We start from the raw sequence: 21,226 nt of genomic DNA on the forward strand, positions 1-21,226 counted from the left end.
GGAACTTACAGTAAGTAGTGTGCGGAACTGGCTAGTCCCAGCTTGTGGGTTTCAACTGTGTGTATCTCTTCCCAACTCCATGTGCATTGGTGTCAAGTTGGTAGCCTCAGTCACCACGGAGACAGTCTTTACACTCCAGAGATTGACACACGCTGCACATCAGGGCTTTTCTCTCTTCAGAGAGGCTGGTGGTTAAACATCTATTCGTACAACAGTTAGTTTACTACTTAGCAAAGTAGTCCATTCGCTTGCGGAACAGTGGAACTTCTCTGTATTGCCGCAGATCTGCCTTTGGGTGGGCACCCCACCCAGTGGTCTCAGCCTTGCCCTTCGCAATAACTTAGACGACATCAAAGCCCCCTCTGACAAGCTAGCCCTTCAGATATTTGAAGACAGCTGTGATGTCTCTCTCAAGTCTTCCCTTTCCAAGCTGAGTACCCTCAGCGTGTTCAACGTTTTCTCATGTGGTCTGGAGGCTCAGTAGGTGGCTTTGAATATTGGGGTGCAGTTGCAGGGTTTTTAGAGGAAAACGAAAACTCCTCCCAGAGATGATCTGTGGACTTTTTCACAAAAGGCTTTTCATTCTCTTTCTGCATTCAGAGTACCGGCTGAGCCACACGGAGTGAGTGTGGATGTGGGGTAGGCTACAGTCTTGGGTGTGGTTGCTGACTGCAGCCCACATTCTTTCCCTAAAATGCACGTTGCTGCCAGAATGCTTGATGGGCTTGAATTCATCAGAGTGTCATCAAAACACAGATTCTGGTTTCTGAAACAGGTAATTTTCCCACCACTGTTTTGTTTTCCTTCCAGCGGCTTTTAACGTTCCCCCTTTCTTTCTTCCCTTTTCTGTAGCGTTCAATCATTTGTCTCCTGATCACCAAAACTCTGTGTCGAATGACAGCGTTTTGAGTCCAGGATTCAGTCAGACGCACAAAAAGGGAATTTGTTAAGACCTATCCAGCTGACTGTTAGACAAAAGAGAGAAGGAAGCCGGTGCTGTCTGAGTTCCGCAGAATCGCCACTCCCCATCCTTTTGGAATTGGGGCTCGGCTGAGTCTGGAACTGACCTCAGCACGGGTTAACCAGATTGGCAATAATGTGAACTTCCTTTTAGTCATCTTATGTAGAGGGCAGGGACAGGGGAGTCAGACGAATGAAAAGTTCAATGCAGCTACACAGCCAGCATTGCAAGGGTAATGCTAGGGGTCTTTGTTTTGGGTAACTGAGTCCACTGACCTCCCTAAGTGAGCAGTGGGACTGTACCGGCAAACAGAAAGCCTCTTTCAGTGGGGTGGGGGGGTCTCTGCCTCTCTGCTGTGTTCTCAACATTGCTTCCTTTGTTTTTCATTCATTAGGATTTAAGTCTTTAGGAGTAGGTGTAATGGCATTTCCATCTTCTTGACAGAGAGAGAGGGAGAGAGGTGTGTTCAGGACTGCCTGTCATACGGTGAATTTGAACAGAGGCAGCTGTTGTCATGGTGATGGCAGGTTGCATCCCACCACCATGGAAACCAAAGTTAAAAAACTAATGTTAAGGCTGGAAGTCACATGATACATTTTTGTTTTGTTTTGTTTTAAAAAAAGAAAAGGGGTTTGGTTTTTCAATCTGTTTTTTGTTTTTTTTTTTTTAAGATGAGTTGGGTTTTTTTTTTTTAAGACGAGAAAAATTCTAGTAAGGTAAGCAATGAGATAATGAAATGGGACAATACGAAGTACGCAGAGCCTTCCACCCCATTTTTCTGCTTGTTAACAGTGCGTTTCTGCTGCCGTGGGGATGGGAAAGGAAGGAGAGATCCAGGATGGATTTCCAGATTTGCAGCCAGAATTGTGTACTCATTCTTCTGTCACATGGGGAAGCACAGGGGTTTAGCCCTCCTGCCCTTCGGTGGCAACGTGTGGTCCACCCTCTGTTGACGAGCCCGGGACAGAGCCTGGAAACCGAAAAATAAGGACTGAGAAAAGAGATGGGAATGCAGTTGAGGGTGTGACTTGCCCCAGAGATGAGAGTGGTTCATACATTGATAAGTTCAGATGCTTAACATTGTTTTTCAGGAAATTGAAAAAAAAATTATCTGTAGCCCCTCAGAACCCCACAGAATACAGTGTCTCTATTTATTCACTCTTCTGGATGAGTCTTCTTTGGACGCACTGTCCTCCTAGGTCAGCCACGGGAGCAAGTTCAGAGAAGTCCAGGAGGAGCCCATCCAGGAGCATGTTAGCCACTGGGCCGAAGCTCCCTTGGACCGTGGCTAACCTCTGAACCTGGCCTCAGTGGGGCAGGGCTGCAAAGGCTAGCTGAGAGCTGTTAGAAAGCCCTCTTGGCTCAATCTTTTTATCTCATATTTCCTCCTACTTCATGCCACAATCTGGAGAAAAGGTGAAACACCCTTCCAGGAAGGAGAGCTGGCCCCAGGCCTAACAGGGCTGGTTTTAATTTTTTTTTTTTCAGTCTGTGAGGCATTGGAGAACTGTACATAGGATGTGTGTGGAAAGGCTAGGAGACAGCTATTCCTGTGAGAATGTCAGCCTCTAGGGAGGGGTGCAGACACTGCATGTGGAAACGATGACGGTGGCTCTGGCCATGTCTGGCTTTTAGGCCTAAGTCTCATCTCTTCACTATTACTGGTCCCTCCAGGGCAGATGTATTGTTCTCTGCAGCCCAGGCCTGGGGATATGATCTCACCAGCATGATCTCACTGCATTTCCATCAGGGTCTGTAGGAGCCAGAGCCTGACCTCTGTGGCGGTTCAACCCCTCCTGTTCTTAGCCTTGGCCTTGGGTGTGATGAATGTCCCTTCTAATCACTGGGCGAGATTGCATCAGAGCCATCAACTTCATAAATCCTCCTCTGGGGACTGGTGTTTGGATGTGCTTTGCATGTTCCCAGGAGGTTCTGGGCCAAATGTCTTTGCTTTCTTCCCGGAGGCCCATTACCATAATTTTCTTTTAAATCCTTTATCGCGGTGGGTCTCTTCAATGTCAGCCCATGGCTGTAGACAGCCAGCCCGCTTCCGGAGGCTGTGACCCCTAACAGCTGCTTCCCCCAAAGCTTAGCGCCAGAGCGGTGCTTAAAGATTGATTTAGTAGGAGAATAAAACGACTGTGCATTTGTGTAGCACCTTACAGTTTTCAAAGGGTTTTAAAAATTTTTTTATTTTATATTGGAGTATAGTTGATTTACAGTGTTGTGTTAGTTTCAGGTGTACAGCGAAGTAATTCGGTTATACATATACATGTATCTATTCTTTTTCAGATTCTTTGCCATTATAGGTTATTACAGAGTATTGAGTAGAGTTTCCTGTGCTATGCAGCAGGTCCTTGTTGATTATCTATTTTATATATAGTAGTGTGTACATATTCATGTGTCATCTTAGACTTTGATCCTTTTGTTGTCCTCCTTTGGTTCTGGGGGAACGGGTGGCGGTGGTTTTCTCTGACTTGAATATCATGTCGGGGTGACTTTTGCATGGAGAGCCATGGCTCTGGTTTCCATTGCCAAGGTACGTTTTCTCCATTGCATTCCACGTCTTGAGGAAGATTCTAATTCTTCTCATATTAAAAAGGCAGCACGAAGGTCTTGGATAGCTGGATTTCACTATTGTTCATATTTAAAATATTCCTTTGGTGTTGTGTTTGAGGGAATCACAGACTAGGCAGCACTCCTCACCCCGTGACGGTTTTTTTTTGTTTTGTTTTTTTTGCGCGGTACGCAGGCCTCTCACTGTTGTGGCCTCTCCCGTTGCAGATCACAGGCTCCGGACGCACAGGCTCAGTGGCCATGGCTCACGGGCCCAGCCGCTCCGTGTCATGTGGGATCTTCCCGGACCGAGGCATGAACCCGTGTCCCCTGCATCGGCAGGCGGACTCTCAACCACTGCGCCACCAGGGAAGACCCCCGTGACTGTTTTTGAGTCAACATTCCACTGGTTAGAATGACATTTCTGTGCAGGTGAGGGAGGAGTGGAAGGATGTGCACAACGCTGCCCAGGCTGTCTTCTGAGAATCTTCCATCTCTTAGAATTAGACATCCCTAAACAGGAGGCAGGGATGGACAGGAGGAAAGGAGACAGACCTGCCCGTAGGGGGCGTGCTCTCGGCCTGGGGTGAGGGGTGGTGATGGGTCCTGAGGCCTGCTGCCTCTCAGACTGTGCTGTTCTAGACTCCCCAGGAGTTTACAGGAAGTGCCTAGGTGGCCACAGGCTGCCCCCCACAAAAGCACATTCTCCATTAGGCCAGGAGTTGGAGAGAGGGCACAGCGTTCCATCTGACTGCCTGTCCCCGGTGGGCCCTCAGCCCTCTGAGCTCTTTCGGTCTCCTCCTTGTTATTCTAGCGTCACAGCTCTGAGAGGAAGCAGCTGAGAGTAGAAGGGTCTAAGATCAGCCTCCTGATGGTAGAGAGGTGCATGTTTCCCTGGGGACACCCCAGATTTGCTGCTCGGGCCCTAAGGCCTTCCCAGTCCTGTACCTGCACATCAGTCCCTGTGAGGTGTGGATGGGGAAGCTCTGCTGGGTGAGCAAAGGGAGGGCTTAGCTCCCAGGCCAGGCCCCCAGGGCTCTGTTGACAAGCAGAGCCAGTGCCTCCGCGGTAGCCAGTAGCTAGCTGGGAGGGCAGTCCTCTCTCTCCCCTGCCCCAGCTTTCTGGGCTTCAGGAAGGAGATGAACAAATAGCAGGTGTGCAGGCCAAGTCGTGCTGCTCAAATTAGCTGTGTTGCTAAGGAAACAAGTCAACCATTTGAAGGAAGGAGCATTGGGTAAAGGAGATAAATCAATAAGGGATCCTATTTTTATCATTTCCCTAATGATTGTCTTGAAGCTGCGAGATGGGAAAGGGAGTGTTGGAGTGACACAGGTCCTCACTAATGGGCTTAGAGCGAGAAAGGAGTGAAGGGGTATTTGGGGAGATTGCCAAGGAAGTTTATAAAATGAGGCCCCTAGCGAGCAGACAGCGAGACTGATGCAGAGAGAGGCATCTTTGCAGCTTTCAGAGAATTTCCGTGGTCATTTCCTCATGCGGTCCAGTCCCTTTGTTTTCCTGCATTTGATCCTCTCAGAAATCTTGTGCTGATTTCCATGACCCTCAGGTTGGCATGGGTTTTTGTGTTGGTTTGGTTTTTTTAGAATAGATATAGCTTCAATTGATTTTATAATTATAAATGAATACATGCTCATTATAACACAATGAGTAAAGGAGTAAAGAAGAAATCCTGCTACTCCAAGAAAACTCATTATCCTTCTAGCAAGACAGATTTTTTCCTTTGCTCGTAAAAATTTTTTTTTTTACATTAAAGGGGTCTTTTATGCATGCTGGTTTCTTTTTTTGAAGAGCTAATGTGTGTACACGGCATATAGCACACAAAGTTCAAATGGGTGCACTGTGTAGAGAAAGTATGGGTAGCTTTTGTAAGGATAGCTCCGGCTCTGGTTTTCCTGTGCTATTAGCTTATGAATTGATTGATTACTTTATTAGTTAAAAACCAGTCATGGGGTGACCGCTGTGTGCTGGGCACTGGGGTACAAGAGGTCCCTGGGCAAAAAAGCCCCTGCCCTCAGGCTCCCTCATCAGCTCCATATAATCAAAATCTCAAGCCACAAACAGTACAGACCCCAGGGAGAGAGAGTGTTCTCCAAAATGCCTTTGGTGTCAGGCACAGAATGTACTGGGAGTCTCTGAATTCCTGGGCAGAAGGCATCAGAGTCCTGAACAGACTTCCATCCTGTTTCATGAAGGGCGTTGTTCTTTGAGGCCTTGCAACACGGAGCTTCCTTTGACCTTTCCAAGCACATCTTTGCCTAGCCTGCGAGGTGCATCCTTGTGCCCTGTGGGCTGTTACTTGCGGTCCAGGCTCTTCCTCTGGGAGATGTAGCAGAGCCCTTGGTAAGGGGCTTGAACTTCTGTTTCAGGAAGACAGGGAGCGGTGCCCCTGAGTCAGATCCCAAGCTGGGGGCCCGAGCCAGTGGGAGTGACTACAGCCTGGTCTTCGTGACAGCTGCTCAGTGGAGCTGCTGCTCACGGACAGGGATGCCTCCCTTTCATTCATGCCTTGCACTTAACACTGAGTGAGCTCCTACTGTGTGCCAGGAGCTCTGCTGAGAACCACCAGTGGAGAGGTGAACAAAACACTGTCCCTGCTTTCTAGGTATAGTTTCTTGGGGGAGATCAGTATGAGGAAGGATGATAAAATTGTACCATGCAGAGAGCTGTGGGGCACAGGGAGAAGCCTTTACAGACAAGGTGAATTTCACCTCCATCTTGATATATGACCAGAAAGGAGGAGAAAGGCCATTGCAAGAGGAAGCAAAATCACTAAGATGTAAGTGCCCGTTCTTTGTGCTTTCTTCAGAAAGGGAAGTGGACAAGAGGTTGAAGGAAAGGGCTGTGAGGGGGAGTGGCTAGGGCCTGGGCTGAGCCGGGTGTTCTCTCCTGCTCTCCTCTCCTAAAATTTCCCTGTCCCCCTTCTTCCTTTCACCTAGTCACAGATACACAGAATTCCCATCGTTTCACCTTTACTTCTACACCAAAATTTCACCTCAGATCCTTAATTGCCCCAGACACGAATTCATCCTGAGGTCGAGATGCTCTATAAGGCCTAAAGGGACATCCCTCTCCAGGATATGTGCATTTGAAGTTTTCAAAATTTGCCACGCGGCTTGTGGGATCTTAGTTCCCTGACCAGGGATCGAACCTGTGCCCCCTGCGGTGGAAGCGCAGAGTCCTAACCACTGGACAGCCAGGGAATTTCCTGAGGTTTTCAGAATTTCAAGCCAAAGGATCACTGCTCTGAGTGGGTCCTTAGCCATCAGACTGCAGGCAGAGGACTTGAGTCGGGAGGATGTGGGAACGGGGTCGTCTCAGAAACTGAACTACCGAGGCCTCACTTAGATTCTAGCCCCCTGGGCCATAGGTGGTGCCGTTTGTTGCGCCCTCGTGAATTCTCGGCCATCCAGACACCTGTCTGGCCACAGGAAGTCTGGCTCGTCAGCCTTTCTCCTGCACTGAGCGCCCTTCATGGTGATGGCCAAGGAGCTAGCCCTGTGTCCCCCAGAAGCCTCATCTATCTGCACCTGGACATTCCGGGCTAGGTGAGCTTACGGGTCCTAGCAGGGAGCTGTATGCTTAGACTGTCTGGCCAGGAGGATGCAGGTGTGGAAGTGGGCATGAGGAATGGGGTGACAGAGGGGCTGCGGCAGCCCAAGTGGGCATTGCTGGGTGGAAAGCCTTGGAGATGCACAGCCAGCGGGAGCTGCCTTGCCTGAAGGTCAGCAACTAAGAGCTCCTTTACTTTTGAGTCTGTGCTTGTCCCTCGAAGGTGTTCAGGAGAAGAAGCCTGTCCCCCCAGTAGATCAATGAGAGTGCGCGACATCTGCAGCTTGAATGTGAGCATGCGTGTCCCCGGTCCTGCTTCCCAGGTCACGTGCTGGGCCCCTTGGACCTGCTGAGTAGCCTTCTGAACTTGTGTGGGGCCTTCCAGCCATGGCAAAGGGCTGGCCAAGCCTGACACTTAGAATATTTTTGTTAGAGACAAGGACAGGGCGTGAAGTGGGAGAGGCATTAATTTCACTCCTGTCAGAGCCGCCATCCTCGCATTCCCCGGACCCTTGGGGACTGGCCGTGAGCTCTGCCCTTTGTATCAGGGCTCCCCAGGTGTGTTCCTATGAACAGAATCCCCAGGAGAGATGCTCTGACAGCAGGGTTATATGGTGAAGAAGTTTGGGAGTGCTGTGTCCTGTTCCCAGCCCCCTTTGGGGGAGGGGGTGCATGCTGTGTACAAGAGTATTAAAGGCTGCAAGCACCCTGCTGGGAGGAAACCTCACCTTGACCGAACCCAGGCTCTCCCTCATTCGTTTGACTGCGAGTCCCTGTAGCACTAGTACCCTGTGGCCTGCATCTTAGAAACATGTCCCAAGTGCCCTTCACTTCTTTTGCCATTTGTCATTGGCTTGCTGTCGTGTTCTTGGTTCCCTATCTGTACCGATTCCCTAGGGATGTTCTCAGGAAAGGGCATGGGTTCCTGGGCCTCCACTTCTGCCATGTTCCCGTCTTCATTTTACCATTCGGGCCTGGGGAATTCTGGGTGTCTGAACCAGGCCAAGGACAGGCTAGCCTATTCAGAGGGCTTACGGGACACCAGATCCTGGTGCGGTCCTGGTCATCCTGCACTTGTTCAGAGCGCTGGATTAGAGCCCATGATGGGATGGAGGAGAACTCCCCCTGTGCTTGGTGGGCACTGGTACCCCTGGGCGAGCTGTGTGTGGGGACTTGTCACAAGAAAGTAGGCTTGTTAGTGCGGTGGGCATCTCTGGTGTGTATTTGCTGGCATGTTTAGCTCTCAGGGGCCATGCTTGGTGCCCAGAAGGACGGAAGGAGGAAGAGTGGCGAGGTGTGCTGGGGGACTTTGCGTGTGGTGAGGCTCCCCTCTGACTGAGAGGGTTTCAGCCAGCACAGTAGGGTATGGGGGCAGGAGGCTGGCTCTTGAGGTCCTCTGAGCCCCATCCATCCAGTTTTCAGATCCGGTGGCTGGGTCCTAGAGGCCAGCAGAGCTGTCCCCAGGGTATGAGTCCCGTGTGAGTGTTGGGGTGTGTGGGAAGGGAGGGTGGCCAGCTGCTGGAGAATGGGCTGTGACTCAGGGCTGCATGGGGGCAGGGGGCGGGGAGCGGTGCTGCTAAATGAGAATGAATAGTTCTGGAGGCTCGGATGCGGCCGGCCGTCTCACCCCCTGAAGCCTCCCATTCCAGCACCAGGACTAGAGCAGCCGCTGGGGCAGCTCACATCTTGCACGTACCACCTCTGCCCTAACCCCTCTCAGAGATGCCGCGAGTGCTTCTTTGCCACTGATGTTCACCGGCACACATGTCCTGGTGGGGATGCGGAGGCATGGGGGCGTGTTTATGATTTGCCCTCCTTCTGTACTCCCTAGGGAGGGCTCCGGGCCCTACGTCCTACACAGCCAGCTTGAATGTGTGGGGAGACAAGATCCCTTCCCTTCCCTCCGCTTTATCCGACTTACTACTCATCTCTCCCGCCTGGATTCCAGAAACTGCCAGATCCCAGGTTGCTCAGCAAGACCAGTGGCAACCGCTCACTTCTGTCTGTCACAACCATAGTTATAGAACGAAATCCCACGTGCAGAGTGATCCTGGAGCCGGTGATTCCCTCTCTCTTTTCTAGAAGTCCCCCTCTCCTGCCTTCCCCTGGGCTTACGGCACAACCTTTCTGCGGGAGTCGGGGATGCTGGCACTAGAATCGTAGTCCTGTTTTTCAAAAAGTCGCAGGGAGCCCACTCACCTGTCTTCAGAAAAATGCAACAGAAAACGAAGCCTGAATTCATTATCCATTCTTTTGTAGTTTGATTCCTAGAGGCCCCGACTTTGCTGCCCTGAATGCAGACTAATGATTTGTCTGTCTGTTTCTTATAGATGTAGACGCTTAGGAGAAAGTAAGGTGGGACAAAGCCAGTTTCTCCTGGCCCCATTATAGATTTTCCTGAATTGGGTATTAAAAGAAAAGGGAGCTCGTGGAGAGAATTGTTCCTTTTCCAAGGGCTCTTCTTCTATTCATTTGAGCAGAGGTTCTAGAAGAGGGCACTACCGATGTGATTCCCCGAGGCAGCAACGAACAGCCACAGCTGGATCCTTGCTGAAGCATCATTATACAGTCCAGTGGTTTGAAGACTGAGAAGAACGGGGAGCCTGCAACAGCATCAGTGTTTCTTCCTCCCTTCGTCCCACTTCCCTTTTTAGTCCTGGTTAATTCCTGGATATGTCACTGAATTCACTAAGTATCTGGAGTGTCTACCGTATGTCTAATATATTATTTATTGGCTACACTCTTTCTTTTCTTGAGAAGATACTTTGTGTTCAGAGCCTAATCAGAAATGGTTACAGTTCCACATGCTGAGGACCCTCCACTGTCCTACCTGCCTGTTTGCTCACATCAGTCATGCAGACTGCGCACCGTGTGGGTTGATAAAGTTTGTGTATTGATGTACACAGCCATCTTGGAGGCTGTGTCCCGCTCTCTTCGGTGAATCTGTTTCTTAACTCCTGCTTTCCCACGCCGTTTGAGTACATGATCTTGGCCACCATCATTGCCAACTGCATCGTCTTGGCCCTGGAGCAGCATCTTCCTGAGGATGACAAGACCCCAATGTCCCGCAGACTGGTAGGTGCCTCCTTCCTTCTCATCTTTCTTTCCCCGTGTTCTTCCTCTTGCCTGGGTCCCTTCTCCTTTGCTTCTTCACCTGGCTCCCTTCCCTTCTGTACAGTTCTGTGAGTTTGTTCTTTGCCGAGGGACAAGTTGGTAACAAGTCCCGTTGGGATACATGAAGACAAGAGGACTGACCTTTTAAATTCCTGCTCCCAGGAAGTTCTGTGTATACACTGCATGGAAGCCAGGCAAGGAGAAAGGGAGGACACGGGGTCCACACACACTTCTCTCCTCTTTCTGAGGGACTTTGGGAGTGAGAGGAAGAGGGAGAGTAAAGGAGAGAGCATGAAGGATGCTCAAAGCCTATGTGCCTTCACTGTTCCGAACTTCCTAAACGTTTGTCCGTGTTCTCTATAAAGAAATCATCCATGTGTCTAAAGTATTCCCTCTAAAGAGGGCAAACAAAATGCCTAAAATCCAAAGGTACGGGTAGGTGGCTCCAGCCTGATAACCCATGGATGAGAAAGAACTCCTAAGCTTCCAACGTAAGTGAAGGCCAGCAGTGGGAAAGCTGACCCCTTCAAGGCAAAGCCAGCACCCTTGGCCATTGTCGTGGGAGGATGGCCGGTCCTGGGCATGAGACCCACGTCCATCCATTTCTGCAGCTGGCTTCCCTTGCTCTTGTGCTCTCCGTGAGTCCCGCAGCACCCTCACCTGTACATGGGGCTGGCTCAGTGCAGACGTCCAGGTGTCCTGTAGGAGAGAGGAAATGTCAGAGCAGAGAGGATAGCTAGCCAGGGGGTGCCTTGGCCTGTGTCTCACGAAGCACAGTCCTCCTCTCACCAGCACCTCTGTTCTTCATCCCACAGGAGAAGACAGAACCGTATTTCATCGGGATCTTTTGCTTTGAAGCTGGGATCAAAATCGTAGCCCTGGGGTTCATCTTCCATAAGGGCTCGTACCTCCGCAATGGCTGGAATGTCATGGATTTCATCGTGGTCCTCAGTGGGTGAGTCCTCTTCCTGTCTCATCTTTGTGTGTGGAGGGGCCTGTGGGGGGAAGAAGCGGCTGGTGCGAGGAACCTGGGGGTGGGAAGGCAGAATTCGGTGGAGGAAGAGGTTCAAGGGTGAGATTCCCACGGGGCTGAGCCATAGATGAGCCACCTGCAGGGGGGTGCGAGGACTCTGGAGACGCACGTGGCATTCGGCAGAGGCCATGGACCCCAAGGTCTGGCCGCTGCTGCTTCTGGTTTCCCATTCTGTGTTTGGCTAGGGATGCAGAGACGTTTCCAAGTGAGTCTTTTCACTACAGCAAGCGGCACCCCCCCACCCAAAATGGGCCAGAAGATGCCATTAGGTGCAGTTTTCTTCTGGAGGTTGGAAAAGACTCGAAGTATATTTTTTGAACTGATAATTGAGACTCGTGTCCTGACAACAGAATTCTTTATGATTTACAGATTTATACATATTTATTATACGAGGAGGTGTAAAACTGAATCACACGAAAATGTCTGACAACGCATCCCTTTGGAAATTAACATAGTAATACTGCGTTGTGTCATAAGCAGCATATATGATGGCAGTACATTTAGTTAAATATCCGATAGTCATTCTTTTGTAAATGAATATCGTATACCTATACTGGGGTTGATCCAGCGCTGTTGGCAGCCTATGCGATGGGCCTTGGGACTGGTGATGATGGGCATTGCCTCCCTGGGCTTCTGTGGCTTCTTGTGTGTCTTTGTATCAGGTTGCTCTTGGTACCTGCAGGGGAGGGGAGTAGTCCAGGCCAGGTGGGTCCTGTGTGGGTGTGGCAGCAAGGGGTGTGGCGTGGAAATTCCCTTACCCGGCTGCCCAGTTGTTCAAACCCGTGAGGACAAGATGAGAGTGGAGTAGAAAAGTGAGGAGTGGGGAGATAGGAGCTACCATTATGATTGACCAAAGGCAGAGGGGAGCAAAGAGGACCTTCACCCCCCACCCCACACCCAGGGAAGAGCCAGAGGAGTGGGCGTAGGTAAAATCTGACAAGAGTGAGTTTGAGACTATTTGCATCTCTTCATTATGTCTTCTGCAGTAGACATAATCCTCATATGCTTAACCTTCATGTCAACTGTGATTAAGTGAAGGGGAAAAAGTTGAAGGGGCAATTGACTAGAATGTATAAATGGAAGCTCCCGAGCATCGAACCCTTTAATATAGGGAACAGATAAGTAGACGGAGATGACTCTTTATGTTCAAAAACGTCTGTTTCCTTACAAAAGGATTTTCTGAAGGTTATTTTTCTAAAAGAAGATTCTACGACTGCATTTAAAATGTGATTTAGTGTATAAAGATACACCTTCTGCATAGTGTTTCAGAAGTACATGGTCCAAGACTGCAGTACACCTGGATGATGTTTTGTGGGGTTTTCTCCCCACCTTAACTGAAGTATGATTGAAAAATAAAAATTGTATATATTTAAGGTGTACAATGTGATGATTTGATATATGTATACATTGTAAAATGATTACTGCCATCGAGCTAATTAATATATCCGTCACCTCTCATAGTTACTTTTTTTGTTGTATTTTGGTGGTGAGAACACTTGACGTCTACACTTTTAGCAAATTTCAAGGATGTTATACATTATTATTTACTATAGTCACCATGGTGAATACTAGTTCTCCAGAACTTATTCATCTGTAGCTGAAAGTTTGTACCCTTTGATCAGTATCTTCCCTTTTCCCCTACTCCCAGCCCCCGGTAACCACCATTCCTTCCTCTGTTACTATGACTTCAGCTTTTAAAAAAATTAGACCTCACATAGAATTGAGATCAGGCAGCATTTGTCTTTCTCTATTTCACTTCACATAATATCCTTCATGTTCATCCATGTTGCAAAGGGCAGGATTTACTTCTTTTCAAAGGCTGAATAATATTCCTCTGTGTGTGTGTGTACCTGTATCACGGTTTCTTTATCCATTCACTCATCGATGGAAATTTAGGTTGTGTCCATATCTGGCTATTGTGACTAATGCTGCAAGGGACATGGGATTGTAGATATCTCTTCAAGATAATGATTTCATTGTCTTGGATATATATCCAGAAGTGAAATTCCTGGATTATATGGTAGTTCTATGTTTAATTCTTTTGAGGAAGTTCCATACAGTTTTCCATAGTGGCTGCGCCAATTTACGATTCCCCCAACAACGCGCAAGGGTTCCTTTTTCTCCACATCATCACCGACAATTGTTATCTTTTGACTTTTGCTAATAACTGGGTGATGTTTTAAATGTCCCTAAAATAAATAATATATACTCTACAGGTAATCCCCAACTTAGGATGGTTTGACGTATGATGTTTTGACTTTCCGATGATGTGAAAGCAATGCGCATTCAGTGGAAACTGTACTCCGAATTTTGAATTTTGATCTCTTCCTGGGCTAGCGATAGGCAGTATGATACTCTCTTGTGGTGCTAAGCAGCAGCAACTACAGCTCCCAGTCAGCCCTGAGGTCACGAGGATAAACAACCGATACACTGACAACCATCGTGTACCCATACAACCATTGCGTTTTTCACTTTCAGTATAGTATTCAATAGATAACATGAGATATTCAACACTTCATTAAAAAATAAGCTTTGTGTTAGGTGATTTTGCCTAACCGTAGGCTAATGCAGGTGTTCTAAGAACGTTGAAGGTAACTCGGCTCAGCTGTGATGTTCACTAGGTTAGGTGTATTAACTGTGTTTTCAGCTTATGATGGGTTTATCAGGGTGTAACCTCATTGTAAGTCAAGGAAGATGTGTACAGTAAAAGGCCTGAATGAGTCTGAGTCATTTTAGAAATATGATTCTGTCTAAAAGAAGAGGACTGTAATGTATATGGATTATATGCTATAATTGCGTGAATTCTTGGTCTCATTGAGGCCTATACGTGTCAGAGGCCATTTGAAATTTCTCGTCTAGTCTATTTATTTTTATTTTAAACTATTCTATGTTCATTAAGGAAAATTTGGAAAATACAGAAAAATCAAAAGAAAAAAAACAGTCACTGATTAAGAAAAATTCCTGATTATTTTGTGGTCTTTCCTTCCATCCCCTTTAATGCTAAGCTCTCCTTTCAATGCCTGTAATTGCGCTACCTTTTCTCAGTATAGTATGGGCGTAGTACATATTACTCCATATTTTGGTAAAAATCTGTAAGGACTGATCAGCAGTTTGTTAAATAGATGTACTCAGCTTACTTCTCCATGTTTGCACTTATCTGAGACTTAGGTTGCTTTCTGGTTTTGGCTATTATAAATAATTATTAAAGATGCTCAATGTACATCTTTTGGATGTCACATTTTAAGAGACATTTGATAGGTTGAAGTACTTCTAAAGGAGAATCTGCCTTTCTGGGGTGGGGCCTGGGAACTAGGATGGGTGAGGGAAGGTAGAGGAAATGGGCCAGCCATTTGATGGGACGAGAGAAGGCTGGTGGGAGCCATAAGCACTGCCTTCAAATGAGGGTTGCCAGGTGGTTGAAGGGGCAGATTTGCAGAGTCCTTTGTCAGCATGGCCAAGAAGGCCCTCTGTGTCCTCACCTGCGTGTGTGGGGTGCACACGAGTGCGCGCAGGTGCTGAGCCCTTGGCCAAGTCACTTGTTCTCTCTGCTCTCTCTCCCCCCAGCCCGGGCATCTCCCATGCTTAGTGGCTCTTCAAACTTTGCTGAAAGGTGACTGCTGTCCTTCTGAACCAATAGGACTTTGCCCCTGTTCTTCCTGCACCTACTCATTCTTTCTCTCCAGGGAGAGGGCTTGGCACTCTTGAGATCCGAGCTCAGGGTTGCAGTTCTACCCCGCAGGAATGGGTAATCAGATGTTGTCTTCTGTTCACACGATGCTTTCATCTACCACATTGCATGGCTTCTAAAATGCATATTTCTCCTGCTGGAGCATCTCTAAAATCAGCCCGTGTCCTACAATAATGGCATGATATAGTTTAATTGACAGCATTTGTCTTTCATAGTAGTAAATAAAACCACGGGGCATCTTACAACTGCTGGGGTCTTAGATGCAGTGAATATGTTGTAATACCAGCCCAGGGAAGCAGGCAGATCAGGCTTTAGATAGGAGTCATCCAGTACTCAGAGAGGTTAAGTGCTCAGCCCAAGACGACCAGCTCCTTGACAGCAGATACAGGAGTTGGAACTGTGCCCTTTGACCCAAGCCTGGTGTTTTACCTCTGCCCGGTGCAACCCCTCCTTTAGGCTTCCTGACACCTGCCCCTGCAGCAGCCCGTGCTGGCTGCTCTGACTTCTTACCTCAGCTCCAGGTGTCACCTCACATCCGCCACCGGCGCACAGGAGGAGTGACAGGTACTAGAGCAGGACACCGCCTCAGGCTGAGGCTGTACAACTTCTCAGCTCTCAGTGTGTGATGGGAGGTGGAGGGGTGGGGGCCTGAGGTGCCAGACAGCTGGCTCAGCCAGAGACCTTCCATCACTGCCTTTGGCTCAGAGATTGGGAGACCTGGGCCACCACATTCTGCCTGTACTCTCGACCTTCTAACCTTTAGAATCCTTAGGTCTGTAAGCTGAGGGAGTTCCATGGTTCAGAAGCTTAATTTATGTACATTATTCATCTAATCCTCATAATCCCCAAAATGGGATCTCGTTATCCCTGTTTTATAGATGAAGAAACCGAGGTTTAGAGAAGGTATGTGATATACTAGGAGGTACTAGAGCTGGGACTTGAGCCTGTATCTTCTGGATCCAAGTTCCTTCTTCAATGCTCATTTCCCCACACCATTAGTGACCTCACAAGCTCACAGGCTCTGTGGTTCTGTAGCTCTGTGATTGCATGTTCCTTTGGTCCCCTTGAAGCAATGTGGAATGGGCTCAGGAAGTGGCATAATCAGGCAGATGTCCCTGACCCAGAGCTGAGGCTTCACCTTGAAGAGGACCAGAGCCCCATGTGTCCATCCTAAGACATCTCTCTGTGGGCTTGGAATACAACCAACTCCCTGCTCTGTGGTTAAGAAAGCACGTTACTTAACTCTCATGGTTTAATACATAAAAACTGAACCCGAAGTTCCAGCTTGTTTCATTAATTGGCTTGTTCATTCATTCATTCACCCATCCATCCCTTCATTTATTCAACAAAACGTGTATTGTTGAATACTCAAGCAAATTCTGGGACTGAGAAACAGCAAGGTTAATGTGTTCTCATTTCTTCTAAAAGACAGTGGAATTTGCTATTCTTTTAACAAATTCTTACCTTACATAACTTGGAATCTCTCTTGTACTGGTAACAATTCAAGAGATGCTATTTCTAACCATTTGTTAGGCCACCTGGAGAATTCTAAATTACTCGAAGTCGTTATTATATATTAGTCTTAATAATAAGTCATAGGGCTTCCCTGGTGGCGCAGTGGTTGAGAGTCTGCCTGCCGATGCAGGGGACACGGGTTCGTGCCCCGGTCCGGGAGGATCCCACATGCCGCGGAGCGGCTGGGCCCGTGAGCCATGGCCGCTGAGCCTGCGCGTCTGGAGCCTGTGCTCCGCAACGAGAGAGGCCACAGCAGTGAGAGGCCCGCGTACCGCAAAATAAATAAATAAATAAAATAATAATAAGTCATAGTCCCTGGAATAGATGGACAATGATAGCGGAGGATGAGAACTCAAAGGTACTGCTAACCCATGGGTAGGAACAGGGAAGTGAGGGCCAGGACTGTGTCTTTGAACCCTATTCATGTCTGTGCCTGGTCAGAGTAGGTACTTAATAAATGCTAGTAGAATGGAATCACTTGTTCCATCCCAGATTGTCTTGTCACCGATAGGATCCAAAGGAGAGTGCTGGGGGCAGCCTGGGGCTGGCAGTGTGGAGGGGTTGCCTATTCCCAGTCCTGCCTCTTGGTCCGGCTGAGCCAGGCAGTACCTACATCTCTCTCATGTAGCTATGACTCAGCCTGGCTGCTCACATCCTGATCACTTTATTAGAGAAATGAAAGCTGGGAACTCAGCCTCTAGGTGAGTAAAATATTGGGCTTCATATCATTTGGGCCTATTTACTAGGTTCGCAGTGTTACCTTTTGGGAATTGTTTCCTGGGTGATGGGTGCAGGGTTGGGGTCAGGGCTGAATATTGAAGACCCAACTTCCTAGAGGTGGCTGTGGGTTGGGGGCGGGCGTATGGAGAAAGAAGCAGAAGAATGCCTCACCTGGCATTTGCCATGTAATGAAAGCTTCCATCTATTGAGCTATATTGCAAAGACTACATTTCTATCTATATCTGTATCTATATCTATATCTTTATCTATATCTATACCTATTGTTCAGAACATGCTTTACTATCAGTTTTGCCAGCTTTTCTGGCGGAGCTGACCTGTTTTGACTATTTTCTTAACTGCAAGAACATGGGTACAAACTCTGAAGAGTGGGCAAGTGTATCTGAGCCTGGGGCTTTGCCTCCTTCCTCTACCAAGACCATCACCCCAGGGCCCAGGTGATCACCTGTCCCTCTGTCTTCCTTCAAGTCCTTGAAGGGACATTGTCTTCCTTCAAGTCCTTCAAGGGACATTGTTGACGACACACAATGTACCAGGCACTGTGCTAGATGTGGGTGGGGCAGGGCTGAGTGTCCCCACCAGGAGGCCGCATGTCATGAAAACCCAGAAGAAGGGCATCCAACCTAGTTCTGGGGACTGGGGCAAACTTCCTGGAGGAAGTAACATTGAAACTGGGATGTGAGGGGTAGGCTGTTAGGACTTAGACAAGGAAGGAGAAGAGCTTTTCTGGGAGAAAGAATGCTACATACAAATCCTTGAAGCTGAGAGAGAGCATGCAGGATGCTTCTGGAGAGTTGGCCAGTGGAACAGTGAGCGATGCTCGCAGAGAGGTCAGCAGGGGCCAGCCGAGGCCGTGAGGAGGAGCTTGTACCGTAGCCAGAAGGCAGTGGGGAGCCCCTGAAGGCATTGAGCAGGGGTGGAATGATTAGTTCTAACTCAGTGCTGGATGCTGCACAGGTCTTTGTCATCCTGGAATTAACGCTGAGCAAAGGGCATGGAAAGGAGAGGGAAGCCATAGCTATCCCCTTAGTTGCAGTTTGGGAGGAGGTGCATCACCCAGCAGGGAAAAGAAGGATGAAGGGAAAAGGGGACGGGGAGGAGAAGAGCCCGAGGAGATGCTGCAGAAGAGCTGGGAGCTGCTATTGGATGTCCCCAGCTTCTCACCAGTGGCACAAGCAGAGCCTGTTGGTAGGAGGACGGTATCTGGAGCTAAATATACATCGGTAGGTATTTTTAGAGGGTTTCTGTAAGGAGACTGCCCTAATACACGAGTTTCCCGAGCAGCTAAAGATCGAGGAAAGCACAGTTTTCCTTCTCCAGCACCGTCTCTCCAGTGCTGAGAATGTGCGGGAGGTGTTGCGAACGCAGCCCCAGGGCCCCCAGCCCAATTTAAATCTCTGTGGTAATAGTATGATAACGCTTGGTATTTATATAGCATCTCCGTGCCAGTGAGCCTGGTGAGATTTTACAGACCTGGCTTTTACTCATCCTCTCTGCTCTAAGTGGGCGAAGCAGGAAGGTGGGGAGCAGGGAAAGGCTGGGTAGAGGGAGGAGACATTGGAGCTTGTCCTTTCAGAGACGGGGAAACTGAGGCTGAGTGAGGTGATATGGGGGGGCTGGGAGCTACTCAGAAGACCCGAGTCAGTAGAAGGAGACCAGGTCTTCTGTACCTTCATGCTGCTGTGGGGGTGCTTTGCTAGTCCTTAAGCTCCGCCTGCTTCTCAAGTGCTCTCTCCCAGCAGAGTTGGTGGCTGCTTGTCTGAAAGACCTCCACCTCCTCACAAGCTCCTCGTTCATTTCTAGCTTCACTTTGGGGGAACACAGCTGCTGCTTGCAGCATCTCCGTTTGTCAGAACATTAGTTCTCTTTTAATTCCATTTCCCTCCAGATGGGTGCATGATGGAAAAGATAGAGTTAGGATATGGAATTTGGATTCAGGGGAGAGGTAGGCAGAAGGCAAAATGTGGAGCTTGGAGGTCTCTTCTTCACTCTGTGCTAATGATAAACCCAGTTCTTTCAGGGAGACCCCAGATGAGAGTCCCAGGTAGTAGGTGACAGGCAGTTGAGCTGGGGTTGCTCCTTGGGTGGGAGATCATTTCTTCTTACATATGTACTCTATCCTTTTTCTGTATTGAGAGTCATCGTTGATTCATTCTGCAGGTATTTATTGACTACTTACTGTGTTCTGGGTGTAAGACATTGCTGTTGGGGTGGTTTCTCTTTCCTGAAACATTGCTTCTTGTCACCTCCATTGACTGATAGAAGCTCAAACTGGAGAGAACTGAGTGGGGGCCTGAATTCATCTTGGTGTCAACAAGGAGGAAGGAAAGCCAGAGCAAGTGGAGGAAGGTCCAGACCCCCCGGGTGGTTTGGTTTCAGAGTATTTTTCTGGCTTTATATTCATTCAGGGTAACAAAGGGAAAGAAATGATGGCCAGATGCTTTCTAAGCCAGACCACCGCCCTGGGCCTGGAGCTGCCGTTGGAAGGCTGTTAAGTGCATACAATCTTAGGCATGTGCATGACTGTGTGTGGAAGAGCGCAGCAGGGGTGAAAATTCCAAGGCAGGATTGCAAAGCAGAGATGGCTATAGCATAAATGTTCATTCTCTAAATTTACAAGGGAGACTTGAGAATTAAAGGGAGTGTTTACATTTCCATTCTGTGGGTGATACACGTTTCCTCCTTTGGATAGAGCTTTTGTGCACTTCTGTCTGTACTGTAAATATAGTCCACAGTTCAGTGTGAAATGCGAAATGCAGCAGTACTATTCAATGTATGATTCCCTGAAGTCAGAAAATAGCAGGTGTGAGGAGTGCAGAGTGGTTAACACAGGAAGCAGTGCAGATGCTGAAAGGAAAAAGAGGGTGTGTGGGGCTTAAGGAGAACATATAAAGGAAGCTTAAGTCTGAGGTTACTAAAACTTAACCAACAAATTTTAGACCTGGGGGAATGATAAATTTGTCCCACTTTCTGTATTTATTACTTTTCCCAGAAGAGAAAACTGAGGCCCAAGTGGCTAAGCCACATGTCCAGGGTCTTAGAGCTGGAACGTGGTGAGCGGGGACTTGGATACTGGTTTGTTAACTCCAAATCCAGGACTTGGTTGTAGCTATGCGCTATGCTCCCCAGCGGTCAGAATCTGATGCTTCTTGATTGTGTTCAGGCCATTAAACTGGGATGTTAAGAAATAAATGATTTTTGTAATTGGTTGGCTGGAATATATATATATATGTATGTATATATATATATATATATATATAAATGTGTGTGTGTGTGTGTGTGTATATATATATAGATACATATATACACGCAACTTATATGGAAACAGAGTTTAGTTTAGTGGACTAAATGATTTCAGGGGCCCTGAGTCCTGGTCCTGACGTTAATATGCATTCTCTTTCTGATACCTCAGTGTGATCTTGGGTGATACCTAAACCATCTCAGCTTTCCTCATGAAACGTCATTTATGAAATGAAGGTAGCGCCTGCATGAGCTGCCTCACCAGGTCTTGTGACAAACAAATACAGTAATGACGATGCTGATACTGGTGATGATGGCTCGCATTTTACCAGGAGCTCACATGTCTTATTTTAAATGTGGAAGCCTTCATACACTATTGTCAGCGCTTGCATATATCATTTTAAGTATAGAAACATAAATCAAGGCAAATATTATCTCCGATTTGCGGATGAGGAATTCAGAACTCAAAGAGGCTGTCACGTGCTCAGGGCCAAACACTTACTAAGGGGAGGGATCGGCATTTTCATCATATTATCAGCAGTTCTAAAGCCCGTGTGATGTCTACTGTACAGCACAGCCGCCTCAGCAAAAGTGCTTGGGAAGACAATAAAGCAAAATACGAAATCAGTGAGCAGAAATACTTTGCCGCCCAGGTCAGTGATATATTGAAGATAAATGTTAAAATACACATAAAGCACCTTGAGTGCCTTTTGAAAAAGATGTTTAAAAATATTCAAAATACTGTAGTTCTGTAGCTCATTCAGAATAGGCATTGACCTCCATAAAAGTTGCAACTACAAAGACAAGTTTCACC

The 21,226-nt window shown here is 47.9% G+C and overlaps 1 protein-coding gene across 3 annotated transcripts in view; it reads left to right on the plus strand.

The window, feature by feature from the left end:
- Window positions 1-21,226, plus strand: part of CACNA1E (calcium voltage-gated channel subunit alpha1 E) — a gene marked incomplete at its 5' end in the record, with an annotated part of 295,319 nt that overhangs the window by 17,386 nt on the left and 256,707 nt on the right. For all 3 annotated transcript variants that reach the window (XM_082675182.1, XM_082675183.1, XM_082675184.1), the window contains 2 exons: window positions 10,054-10,159; window positions 11,014-11,153. In XM_082675182.1, coding sequence (XP_082531308.1) covers window positions 10,054-10,159; window positions 11,014-11,153 — 246 coding nt within the window. The remainder of the gene's footprint in view (window positions 1-10,053; window positions 10,160-11,013; window positions 11,154-21,226) is intronic.

The sequence above is a fragment of the Grampus griseus genome, assembly GCF_964374135.1.
Source record: "Grampus griseus genome assembly, chromosome: 1".
NCBI lineage: Eukaryota > Metazoa > Chordata > Mammalia > Artiodactyla > Delphinidae > Grampus > Grampus griseus.